General features: G+C 37.0%; 3 protein-coding genes and 1 pseudogene across 3 annotated transcripts; 2 read left to right on the top strand and 2 right to left on the bottom strand.

Annotated features, from left to right (window-relative positions):
* Positions 1-1,389: 1,389 nt before the first annotated feature.
* Positions 1,390-2,421, bottom strand: LOC105804569 (germin-like protein subfamily 1 member 7). Its single transcript, XM_012637244.2, has 2 exons — positions 2,215-2,421; positions 1,390-2,081 (listed from the first exon to the last, which is right to left on the bottom strand). Exons 1-2 carry the CDS (start codon positions 2,336-2,338, stop codon positions 1,528-1,530), a joined length of 678 nt encoding a protein of 225 aa, XP_012492698.1. The 5' UTR covers positions 2,339-2,421; the 3' UTR covers positions 1,390-1,527.
* A 993-nt stretch (positions 2,422-3,414) lies between these two features.
* LOC105804564 (germin-like protein subfamily 1 member 14) lies at positions 3,415-4,442 on the top strand. Its single transcript, XM_012637236.2, has 2 exons — positions 3,415-3,600; positions 3,710-4,442. Exons 1-2 carry the CDS (start codon positions 3,477-3,479, stop codon positions 4,261-4,263), a joined length of 678 nt encoding a protein of 225 aa, XP_012492690.1. The 5' UTR covers positions 3,415-3,476; the 3' UTR covers positions 4,264-4,442.
* A 3,806-nt stretch (positions 4,443-8,248) lies between these two features.
* Positions 8,249-8,747, bottom strand: LOC128034744 (secreted RxLR effector protein 161-like). Its single transcript, XM_052623582.1, has 2 exons — positions 8,595-8,747; positions 8,249-8,536 (listed from the first exon to the last, which is right to left on the bottom strand). Exons 1-2 carry the CDS (start codon positions 8,745-8,747, stop codon positions 8,249-8,251), a joined length of 441 nt encoding a protein of 146 aa, XP_052479542.1.
* A 2,887-nt stretch (positions 8,748-11,634) lies between these two features.
* LOC105801216 (germin-like protein subfamily 1 member 14) lies at positions 11,635-13,225 on the top strand (annotated as a pseudogene).
* Positions 13,226-13,531: the final 306 nt, after the last annotated feature.

The following is a 13,531-nucleotide window of genomic DNA, read 5'->3' on the forward strand; positions in this document are numbered from 1 at the left end:
CATTAATCAATTAAAGAATTTTATTTTAGTAAGGATATTAATGTTAATAATAATATATTTTATTTTAATTAAAACAGATTGAACAACTAAATTTAAAAAAAAATTAAGAATAAAAATTGCATACACTATCTCTAATACGTACATTTATGCATAATTTGAGGGGAGAGAAAAAAAGCCAGAGATATTGCAAAGTGTTTATATAATTTTGAAGGGTGCATAAATGATTATTGGATTTTGTTTGTAAACAGTAGTTGTAGTTGAGAAACTATTGAAATGATATTATGGTAGATCCCAATCAATTTTCAAAGGAGAAAAAAAACAACAAAAAATTAATACAATAATCAATCGTAGTGATTGTTGTTAGTACAAATCTCTGGTGAAGAAAATCTCGAACACACGAACGGAACTCAAACAGAAAAAGAAGAAATAGGACAAGGCTCCGAGGTGTGTATCAAGTCAGTATCTTTAAGGTTATATTCACCCCCACCTATCTGCGGTGTGTAAATGAGTTCCAAGTGAATTAACCTCGAGGATACAATGAAGCCAATGACTATTTGCGTTTTGCACTGACGAGAATAGTCCACTACACACTGAGCAATATTTAACAAGAAACTCAATTTCTACAAAGGATTTTTGCAGTTTTACTTTATAAAATAATCTAATAATATTAGAAAATGAAGGAAGGAAAGAAAGAATATTAGAATTTGTTGGTGTGGTTTTCAAATGAAATCTCATTCCTATTTATAGGAATTTTCATGTCTCTTTATAGAGGCATCTTTCAATAGGTGTCTTTCCGAACAATAACGTCTTTAAAATAAACATATAATTATTGATTTAATATTATAACTATTCAAATAATATTATTTAAATAGTTATAATTCTTTTTAGAAAATCAAATAATATAATTTTTGATTAATTATACCCATTCATTTATAGTTATTGGAACACTATAAATATTTGAAAATGTTGCGTTGATTCATTCATTTCCTAAACAAAGGTCTAAATCTAAACTTAGAACTAAAATAAATTGTAATTGCAAGACTCAATCGTATGATGAAAATAATATTAAGAGAGGTTACAATAAGTATTGAACACTTATAGTTATTGGAACAGTATAAATATTTGAAAACGTTCTAGTGATTCATTCATTTCCCAAAACAAAGGTCCGAAATCCTAACTTCAAACTAAAAATAAATTGTAATTGCAAGACTTCATATCGTATGATCTAAACTAATATTACGAGAGGTTACAATAAGTATTAGAACACTTATAGTTATTGGAACACTATAAATATTTAAAAATATTCCAGTAATTCATTTATTTCCCTAAACGAAGGTCTGAAATCCAAACTTCAAATTAAAAATAAATTGTACTCCATACCATATGACTAAAAGAATATTACTGAGAGGTTACAAAGGTACATGAGAAACCTCTTTATTTTTTTTTATTTTTCTTTCAACTAAATTCAACGTGATAAACATCATCCAAACAATTAGCTACTAAGGTTCATGGGTTTAGAAGTATCCCCTAGTTGTTGTCCCACCAGAACCGGGACTGAAGTTGTTTAACGATATTTTGATCCAGCTGGAAGGCCTTGGCAAGAACATCAGGATTGATGGCCGGTTCAGAGCCAAACACTGCATTTGCAATGGTGATCACCCCTGGGTTTTGGCTACTGAGAGCAGCAAAGGCAACCGCATTCGTACTCCCTATGTTGAACTGGAAGTGAATCATACCTTCGGGGAAAACGAATACATCTCCGGGGTATAGGACTTTGGTGAAGAGACGGTTATCTGTGTTCGATGTGACAAAGCCGACGGAAAGTGTGCCCTCCACAACGACTAGAATTTCAGTGGCACGAGGGTGAGTGTGAGGAGGGTTTAGGCCACCGTAAGGTGCGTAGTCAATTCGAACAAGAGATATGCCAAGAGTGTTAAGTCCAGGTATTTGTTGAACATTGGCTGGAGTGACCATTGATCCTACTTGGTTTGATGTATTTCCAGGAATGTTGAGGCCAGGCAGGAAGAAGTCTTCTGCGGTTGCAAGCTTGGGGTCCTTGCAGAACTTGCCATTAACGAAAACTGCATAAATGGAAAGAAAAGAGTTTACTACTTGGACACTTGTCCAATACTTGTACTTGCTATATTTCTCCACTTTTAAGAGTCGAAACGAATATATTGCAAAGATGAAATTTCAAAGAATTAAAGAACACACCACCGTCTTTAGTATCATTAATTGCTACACAGAAATCCTGAAGAGGGCTGGGATCTGAAGCTGAGACAAGTTTGGAAGCCAAAGCCAAGAGGACAAATGCTACAAGGAATTGAACACCTTTCATTGTTGTAAGCAACAGTCCTGAACCTGATCAAATTGAGCTTCTAAGATTTGTTGCTTTATGAGGGCTGAGAAATCTGGTTTCGAAGCATGTCCATTTATAGATAGTAGTCACTGAACAGGTCCATTGTCATTTTATTTCTTTCACAATTCAATTTTAGAAAGGAAAATAAAAAAAGAGGTTTGCCAAGTCTGAAGTGATTACTGGTTCTTAAAGAAATCTGAAGGAATCATTCTTCAACTACTCTACACCCTCATCCTTATCGAACTGGTCGTTTTTACATACCCAATATCGTCTTAACTACGCTACTGACTTTGAATGTATATATATGTATATACACAATTGATAAGCCTCTAGCAGTATTTCAAAGTTGCAGTGCTCCTATATATCCATAGAATGGTGAAAACTATATGCAGGTTACATTTAATGCAACCGGGCTTTTATGAAGATGTCCATGCACGTGTATATTCAGAGAGATATAAAACCACAAGTTTTGAATCATTCCGAGGCGCTTTTCTTGCAAATACTTCTTACTTAATCAAGCTATTTTGTTTGAATTAATTAATAGATGTTGAAGCTGGTTAATAAGCCGGCCTGGAAAAACAGTTTCTCTAATTTTTTTTAAAAAATAAAATAGAATTGAGATCACTAATTGCAAAAGGAGATGATAATGAGGGAAAAAGATCATGTCAAAGGTTTCAATAGTTAATCTCCCTCAACCCACAATGGCAGTCTCTTTCACACTTTAACCAAGCCCAGCTGCAGGCACTTTATGTTTAAACACTGCCAAATGGCAAAATGTTTCCAACTAGGATTATTGTTAACATTATTTTCATTGTATCTTGCATGAACAGGGTTGCCTGCCCGCGGCCTTAGCAACCTTGGGTATCTCCTAAGGTCAACGTTCGAATGGATCAAGTTGTATTAAGTACTACAAAAGACATAATTTAATTACAGATTTGACTACTTCCATGACAAAGATACTGATGTAAGCATTGGAAGTGGGAAGAGACAAGGGTAGTAGTTGAAGAACAATTCATCAGAAATGGAAAAACATAGAAAGACTGTAATGTATAAATAGTCATGTTCTGCAGCAGAGTTCCTCATCCTCTCCAAAGCAATCAAAATTCCATTTATCACAATGAAAACTGCCCATTTCATCCTAGTATTTTGTCTCTTGGCTCTGGCTTCCCCATTTGCCTATGCATCTGATCCCAGTCCTCTCCAAGATTTCTGCGTAGCCATCAATGACCCCGAGGATGCTGGTAAGTTTTGTTTTTATCTCTTCTTCTTAAACTTGACCTTCAAATAAAACATTCTACAATCTCTTCATGGCATGGTACATGAAAATAACATTCTTCTTCTCATCTCCAGTGTTTGTTAATGGGAAGTTCTGCAAGGACCCAAAGCTTGCTAAAGCACAAGACTTTTACTATTCAGGGCTCAACATCCCCAGAAACACATCAAATCCAGTGGGATCAACTGTTACTCCAGTTAATGTTGCTCAAATACCAGGGCTTAACACTCTTGGCATCTCATTGGTTCGAATTGATTACGCACCAAATGGTGGCGTAAACCCCCCTCATACTCACCCTCGTGCCACCGAAATCCTAGTCGTTGTGGAGGGCACACTCTACGTTGGCTTCGTGACATCCAACACCGATAATCGTCTCATTACCAAGGTCTTATACCCTGGAGATGTATTTGTTTTCCCAATTGGTCTCATTCACTTTCAATTCAATGTGGGGAAAACCAATGCCGTTGCCTTCGCTGCTTTGAGTAGCCAGAATCCTGGGGTTATTACCGTAGCCAATGCAGTGTTTGGATCAAATCCACCCATCAATCCCGATGTTCTCGTCAAGGCTTTCCAATTGGACAAGAATGTGGTGAAAAATCTTCAGTCAAAATTCTGGTGGGCTAACAATTAGGGCGCCCAAATATAATTCAATTTGAATCTTTGCAATAATCTTTGACTTGTTTCCTTTTCTACAATAATATATATATTTTTTTTGGAAAGAATAAATATAAAAAGTATTTGCTTATGTTGCTGTAAGCTTCTTTGTTAAGTAATGAAATTTATTGTTTTAGTTATTGCTATTTTTACTTATTTTTTTGGTTTGATTTAATAATTTGTTTTCATTTTTCATTTTTTATGGTAGTACTGTAGATTCAATGCATTTTAAATATAAAAATTAAAAATTTAATGTTATCTAAATTGATTGACCGATTGGTCGGAGTGGGAACCGGTTGGGTATTAGGCCGACAAGACGTAAAAAATCAGTTGACTTAAAATTGGTATGGACTGCTTGAACTGAGCTAAAAAATCGTTGGAACCGATTTCTAGTTGGTCTAACCAATTGATTTCCAGAACAACTAATTCGACTGGTTCAAAGCAAATAAATTATTGAAAAATAAAAAAATTATAAAAAATGATTTTTTAGCCCGGTTTAACCAGTCCATACTAGCTCGCAGGTCAACTAGTTTTTTACCTCTCATTGGATCGATACCCTAGCTAGTTCTTGACCCAATCGATCCGGTCCAGTTTAAATAACATTAAATTTTAGAATTTCTTATGTTTTTAAAATAGTTTTGAAAACATCTTTTTAATGTTTTATTTTTAAATAGTTTTATTTTTTAAATTTTTTAAATTTTTTTTAAACTTATATATACTTTTTATTTTTTTATGTTTTAAAATAGTTTCCATAATGATTTGACTTGTTCTTTTCTTGTGTTTTAAGCTATATTTATTATGTACACGTATGCCACTTAAGAGGCAAAATTGTTGAGCACTTTAGCGACAACCATTCCTTAGCTGATTCAACTATAGCAACATAAGCAAGTATCAGCATTAATTGGTGCAAGAAGTTTCTATTTGGAATGCAAGGTTAGGTCAATCCTGCATGAAGTTCGACTATAGCAACATAAGCAAGTAATGTTTTCTTTTCCTTTAAATATACAATTTTTTCGTTGAAAGATAATTTTCTTAATCATCACAAGTCAAACAATGCAGTTCGACACACCTTAAAAAAGCAACATTAGATTGCATAAACCAGATTATAATAGATTACACGAACAATAAAAGAAACACTCCATCACTACTAGAAAACATGACACCCCTAAAGCATGTTGCTTTTTGCCAAAGAGTGAGCTATCTCATTAGCCACTCATAACACCATAGAGAAAGCCACTTCTCCAATCTTATTCAATGACTAGTTTTATCTTACTTTTTCAGTTTAAGTTAATGGCACATTTAACGCTCACAATTTCAGCATCTTTAAAATCTTGAATTCCTATCAGCCCCACAATCATAATGCAATACACCCCCACAACCTGAAGTCCCTAGTTTCCCGAAAGTGGAATCGTCAACATTAAACTTCTAAGGTCCTTTTACATGTGGATCCCACCGAACATTGAAATTGCTTTAACCACACAACAACATTGGACACATAAGATTGAGTCATCCTAGCAAGTCCACTCATTAATGAAAACCCCTTTCTTAACTGCCTTTAGCCAATGGTAAGCCATCGTTCTAGCTAGAAATGTAAAAATCAGAGAATATGAAAAAAATTATTTACAAAAAAAAATTATGTACTTTTGAAAGGTAAGAACCGAATTGGCAAAAAAAATTGTAAATGTTGAGGGCTAAAAAAGTTGTTCTACCTTTGACAATGTTAACTTTAACGGCAAAAATTAAACAAAGGGATAAGAAAATTTTAAATAAAAAAGCACAGAAATTTAAAATATAGGGACTAAATTTTAAATTTTGAAAGAGTACAAGAACCTTTGACATATTTAAATTTAAATATTAGAAAGGGAATGACAAACGGATATAAAATGCTAATGTAATTAGATAAAATTGTAAAGGATGTCCAAACATGCCTAGTCACTTTGATTCAATCCAGAATTGGAATATATCATATACCTAATCACTTGATTTTGACTGGGTAAAGTCTGTATATTCGATTTTGTACAACATTGGATAAGCCTACACCAAATTTACCACATTCTTAATATATCAAACTCTTTGCTATTGCATCATATCGTATTTGTTAGTTCATGGCATTGCTGACTAGCAATAAACTTGTATTAAACAAACCAGTGTGATCACTCAAACTAATATGATTCGAAGTCTGTGAGGTAACTGAAGCCTTGAAGTTTACTTTTCTGTACTAGGAAAAATTCAAGTCATTAATTAGGCTTAAAAATATTTTATTACAAAGTTGGCAACAAATTGGATCAGTGATTAATTCAAAGCTCATTTTTGGGTAATTGCAGTGATCAACAGACTTGGAAAGTTTCGCTCTTGCATGCATGTTTCATTGAACTTGCAAGAAATTGACAATGTTGTGGATGTGATAAGCACAGATGTGAGTACAAACGAACATGCCAGAATAGACTATGTCAACTGAGATTGTATAACATGTTGATTACAGACACAATCAGAAGCCTTTAATCAAGCTTAAGTTTTTGTCTCCATAGCATTTCCTTGATCATGCTAACTAAAAGATTGACCGAGTTCAGTTTTACATACAAAACTGTCGGCTGCTTGCAGCAACTCCAAATCTAAATTAAATTATTCCCACTATCTGAATAAAAAATTACATATATATAGATTTGTTTGCATAAGGCCAGATGGAATTATTTTTGAGTTGACATTTGATGCAATATATATATTTGAAAGAAGTATTTTACAAGAAAACTTTCTTGTGACTAGCAAATTATAAGATAATAATGTATTTTCAGCACCTCCTTTTCTCCATCAACTTTAGTCTGTGAAGGAAAAGTCAAAGCCTGCATAAGAAAATGTTTAGAACTGCGAGTGAATTAAGACCAATTCCACGACATATATTGCAATGATGTACGAGGAGAACAGAACTAGAAAGTGTAGTGGTTGAAGACTGATTCACCTCCTAATAAGAAATGACTAATTGTGAAGGCAAACGCCTAGTCTTCACGTACTTGATGAAAGGCAAATCAGGACGAGTTCTTTTGTTTCAATGCCTATATATAGACCTGTTTGCCATGCAGGATTTCCCACCCCTCTCCCAAGTAGTAGCATGCATTTCGTGCTTGCACATCAATTATGATGAAACGTGTTGGTGCAAGAGGTAGCAGCAAGCTGATTTTCCAGCTTTGCTTGGTAAGCAAGCCTCGAGACTTGGAGCAGAAACAACCGAAGAAGAAAGAAAAATTTGCAATGGAAAAATAGTAAAGAAAGAGAGAGATTTGAATGAAAAATGAGCTGATTTTTCATTAAAACATTTAAGAAGGCATAATGCCAATACATATATGAGATAACAACAACAAAACAAACAAGTTACCACCTAATAACACACCTAACACCACTAACTTGCCTAGTAACTTGGTAAACTTGTTTGAATACATAAACAGCTACCTAAACTTGTCATTCATCACCTAATTACATCAAAATGCAGCTACCAACTAAGTTTGATCCTAACTAAATACAAAACATTCATTTAAAGAAACTAAATGAACCAAAATTGCTTCAGCTTGCTGCACCAGTTTGCTGCTTGAAGCACGTTCCTTGCATGGCCACCTTTGTTGTCAGATAGGGTGACTTTAACACTCCTCCTCGGCTTTTTTGCAGCAGACTCTAGTAGCTTTCTTAAATTTAGAAATCTTGACACACCAAGTGACTTTGTAAAGATATCGACAATCGATTCTCGAGTGCGAGTGTATCACCGATTTCTAGCTTGCTCCATTTCTCTTATCACATGCGCTTTATATTGAAATGCTTTGTCCGCCATGGAAGATAGGATTTTAGCAATAGCAATCGCGACTTGTTGTCACAATGTATCACGCTTGCTTCATTCTGCTGTAGATTCAAATCATTCAAAATTTTCCTTAACCATATAGCTTGATTAATCGCATTAGCAATGCTACATACATACTTCAAACGGTAGACTGAGCCACCATCGTTTGTTTTCTTGAACTCCAATAAATCATAGCTGAGCCTAGTGTAAAAGCATAACCAGAAGTGCTCTTCATATCATCTTTTGAACCAGCCCAATCACTGTCAGTGTAGCCAATCAGTTTCAATTCATCAGCCCTACTAAAATGTATTCCATGGCTTAAGGTGCCTTTGATGTATCTTAGCACTCGTTTTCCAGCTTTATAATGTTTGTTGGTTACAAGAAGCATGAATCTTGATAGCATGCTCACAAAGAAAGAATATCCGGTCTTGTTATCACAAATACAAAGAAACAACCAACAAGGCTTCGTTGTCGGTTTCACAAACAGATTCATGATCTTCTTGGCTCGATAGCTTCATGCCAACAGCCATAGGAGTGCTGGTTGGTTTACAATTCTCCATTGAGAACTTGGCTAGAACTTTCAAGGCAAATGATTTTTGTCTCAAGAAGATTCCTCCTTCTGCTTGATTAACTTCCATTCCTAGGAAGTATGTCATCAATCCTGTGTCGACATTTCAAACATCTCTTTCATTTTTGTTTTGAAGCCAACCAGCATGAATTTGTCTCCTCCAGTCACTAGAAGATCATCAACATAGTGTGACACAATGAGCTGTGTTTCAGCTGTATTTCTTTTAACATAGAGTGTTGGCTCACTAACACTTCTTTCAAATCCCAAACTGACCAGATATGAGTCAATTCGAGCATACCAGGCTCGAGGAGCCTGTTTTAGGCCATACAAGGCCTTTCTTAGCCTGTACACCAAATGTTCCTTACCAGACATTATAAAACCTGGAGGTTGTTCGATGTATATCTCCTCTTCCAAGAATCTATTGAGGAATGCTGACTTGACATCCATTTGATGGATTGTCCACTGGTTCTGAGCAGCTACAGCAACTAGCAATCTGATTGTATCGAGTCTGGCTACTGGAGCAAATGTTTCCATGTAGTCCAGACCATACCTTTGACTGAATCCCTTCACAACTAGATTGGCCTTTAGCTTGTTCAAGCTTCCATCTGCATTGTGCTTCACTCGATAGACCCATTTTACACCAATGGTCTTTCTATTGGCAGGCTTTTCAACCAACTCCCATGTATGGTTCTTCTCAATCATGTTGATCTCATCAGCCATAGCCTGTTTCCAACCTTCATCTGCCTCAGCCTCTTCAAAACTGCTAGGTTCTGCTATAGCAACATGTGCCCTTTCATAAATCTCATCTAGGGACCTTGTCCCTCTTACAGGCTCATCATCAACATCCATTTCAGGACCAAGCTGCTCAAGTTCAGCTTGATTGGGCACCAGGTCTTCTGAAACTGCTTCTGGTTCATTCTTGTCCCAATTCCAGCAAGCCTTTTCATCAAAGATGACATCTCTGCTTACTTGGACTTTGTTTGACAAGGGATCCAGCACCCTGTAGCCCTTCTTAGCTGAGCTGTAGCCTACTAAGACACCTGGTTGAGCCCTTTCAGAGAGCTTGTCTCTCTTTGCTGCTGGTATTTGTGCATAACACAGGCAACCAAACACCTTCAGGTGTGCCAAGGAAGGCTTGAATCCAAACCAAGCCTCGAAAGGTGTCTTGGATGCAAGAGCTTTGGTAGGAAGCCTATTCTGAAGGTAAGCAAGAAGTTTTATCGCCTCACCCACATGGTCTTGGCGGTTTCTTCTCGAACAGAAGACATCTGGCCATATCCATCAGACTTCTGTTCTTTCTTTCAGCTACCCCATTCTGTTGAGGTGTGTAAACATTTGTAAGCTGATGTTTGATGCCATCATCATTTCAAATGGCTTGGAACTGAGCTGAAGTGTACTCAGTGCCATTGTCTGACCTTATCGATTTTAGCTTGCAGCCTGTTTCTGTTTCTACAGCAGTTTTAAACTTCACAAACACTTGAGTTACCTCAGACTTGTGTTTCAAGAAGAAAATCCAGCAAAACCTTGTAAAATCATCAATGAAGAGGATAAAATACCTGTTTTTGCTTAGTGATTCAGTCCTCATAGGTCCACATACATCAGAGTGCACTAGCTGCAATTTTTCAGTGGCTCTCCATACTGAATTTGTAGGAAATGGCAGTCTTGCCTGTTTTCCCATCTGACACACTTCACACACATCATCATCATGCTCTACAGAGCTGGTAAAGTTCTCAGCCAAGCCCTCACTAGCCATTCGAGCCATTGACCTGAAGTTGGCATGCCCGAGCCTTTGGTGCCAAAGCTTGGAATCATCAACAGAGGCAGTGTATGCTGACTTTGAGTCACTTGGCCAATAAACCTCAAAGCATTTATCAGTCATTGTGACTGTCATAAGGCTTGATCCACTTGGATCAGCAATGTGGCACTGTTTGTCCTTAAACACAACAGAATAGCCTTTCTCAAGCAATTGAGCTATGCTGAGAAGGTTTCTATCAATTTCAGGTACCAGCAAGACATTTGAAATAACTTTGTTGCCTGTAGGAGTACATATCAGCACCTCTCCTCTTCCTTCAGCCCTTATAAACTGACCATTTCCAACCTTGACCTTGGTTTTGCAACTTTTATCCAAGGTTTTAAACAAGGAGATATCAGGTGACATATGGTTAGTGCAACCACTGTCCAATAACCATCCTTTTGAAGATTTCTTCTCGAGAGCTAAGCAAGAAACAAAGAAAGACCGCTCTTCTTGATCACTCATCGCCCTCGACCACTCGAGCTTCAACCTTTGACTGCTGAAATTGATTCTGCCTTGGCTTGTTCCTATTTTTACAGACCCTTTCAACATGGCCCTTCTTCTTGCAGTGTTGACACACAGCATCTGGCCTAAACCAACATCTATCTTCTGGATGTCCTAACCTCTTGCAATATCTGCAGGGCTGGTCATTGCTCCTTGCAGCATTAGGCTTAGGCCTGCTTTTCCAAGGCTTTTTGCCTCTTTGAGCATTTGTGCTCGAGACTTCTCTGGCCTTGGCTTGAAATGCACCTTCATGGTGATCTTCAGATCTGCTAGCTCTCCTTTGTTCCTGAGCATAGAAAGTGTTAATTAGCTCAGTCAAAGAGATGCTAGCAAGATCTCTTGAGTCCTCTAAGGAGGATATCTTTGCCTCATATCTCTTAGGCAAAGTGGAGAGGACTTTCTCCACAATTCTTGCCTCATCAAAATGCTCACCAAGGAGCCTTATGCTGTTAACCACTGCCATGATTCTATCTGCATACTGCTTCACTGTTTCTTCTTCCTTCATCTTGATTCTCAAATCCTTCTCAAATTCAATAGTCTGCTTGTTGCCTTATCCTCTCGGTGCCTTGAAACTCCTCCTTAAGCTTGTCCCAGCCTGTTTTGGAGTCTCACAGCCATAATTCAGTGAAGATGACATCCGACACACGCTTCGGATGCGGACATGGCTTTGTGCCTTTTGGTCCTCTCATCAAGATGTTGTCCGATCCGAGCTCTTGTAGGGTTGGCCTCGGTGGTCTGGCTCAAGATCTGTGTTGACAACTTCCCACGATCAAAGGCCCGCAGGTAAGTCTTCATCTTGACCACCATATGTGAAAGCCTTCTCCATTGAAGACCGGAAATTCTGGTGAAAATCCTGAAGAAGCCATCGGTTCCTTGATTTTAAGCAACAGGTCCACTAAGACAAGGGCTTTGATACCAATTGTTGGTGCAAGAGGTAGCAGCAAGCTGATTTTCCAGCTTTGCTTGGTAAGCAAGCCTCGAGACTTGGAGCAGAAACAACCGAAGAAGAAAGAAAAATTTGCAATGGAAAAATAGTAAAGAAAGAGAGAGATTTGAATGAAAAATGAGCTGATTTTTCATTAAAACATTTAAGAAGGCATAATGCCAATACATATATGAGATAACAACAACAAAACAAACAAGTTACCACCTAATAACACACCTAACACCACTAACTTGCCTAGTAACTTGGTAAACTTGTTTGAATACATAAACAGCTACCTAAACTTGTCATTCATCACCTAATTACATCAAAATGCAGCTACCAACTAAGTATGATCCTAACTAAATACAAAACATTCATTTAAAGAAACTAAATGAACCAAAATTGCTTCAACTTGCTGCACCAGTTTGCTGCTTGAAGCACGTTCCTTGCATGGCCACCTTTGTTGCTGCATGGGAGCTGACTTTAACAAAACGACTTCAACTTTTCGTTGCAGCTTTTACCATCTTGGCCTTCGGTTCCTTATTAGCCTCGACTTGATCCCACCCACAAGATTTCTCTTGAGCCATCAATGACACCAAGAATGGTGGTACGCTATTGTTATATTATGTTTTGTTTCTCGGACTCTCTTGTTGACTAGTATCTTTAAGTCCATAATTATGCAAGACGCTAGAGCCTTTTATCCGAAGTAACAATTTCTTCATAAGAATTCATATATTTGCATGGATTCACAATATTGACTAACCTTAGTTTGTTTCATGCGGTGTTTGTAAATGGAAAGTTCGCAAGGACCCAAAGCTTGCTAATGCGAAGACTTCTTCTACTCGGGGCTTAATATCCCTAGAAACACCTCAAATCCGGTTGGATCAACTGTGACTCATCAATGTGGCACAAATACGGGACTTAACACTCTCGGTATATCTCTAGTTCGAATTGACTATGCTCCATATGGTGGCCTAAACCTCCTCACACGCACCCTCGTGCAACGGAGATCCTTGTGGTTTTGGAGGGCACACTTTATGTCGGTTTCGTTACATCCAACACAGATAACCGCCTCATCACCAAAGTCCTAAACCACGGTGATGTGTTTGCTTTCCTGTCGGTCTCATCCACTTCCAATTCAATATCGGAATACCAAAGCGATTGCATTTGTTTGGTCTCAAAGACCAAAATCTAGGAGTTATCACGATTGCAAATGCGATTTGGCTCTAACCCTCCCATTAATCCCGATGTTCTCACTAAGGCCTTCCAGTTGGACAAGAATATTGTTACCTATCTCCAATCCAAATTTTGGTGGGACAACAATTAGTTCATTTAAATATATGGGAATAAAATTTCTTCAATCATAAGTTGTGATTGTATTGTTCTAAATAATGTGAGTATAATGTGCCTGAGCTGATGGTTATGGCATGGTTTCTAGTTTGCTAGTGTACTTGCAATGTTAAGAGCTAGTGACTTATGTTAAGCTATTATATTAGGTCCTTTTGTAAGTTATATTTCTAAAAAAATTGTGTATACTTTATTACTAGAATTATGACTCATCATAGTATATTTATAATTAACTTAATCATTTTTCTACTAATTTTTTATTTATTAAAAAATTATACATTTTATA

This window comes from Gossypium raimondii, chromosome 11 (genome assembly GCF_025698545.1).
Source record: "Gossypium raimondii isolate GPD5lz chromosome 11, ASM2569854v1, whole genome shotgun sequence".
NCBI classification, from domain to species: domain Eukaryota; kingdom Viridiplantae; phylum Streptophyta; class Magnoliopsida; order Malvales; family Malvaceae; genus Gossypium; species Gossypium raimondii.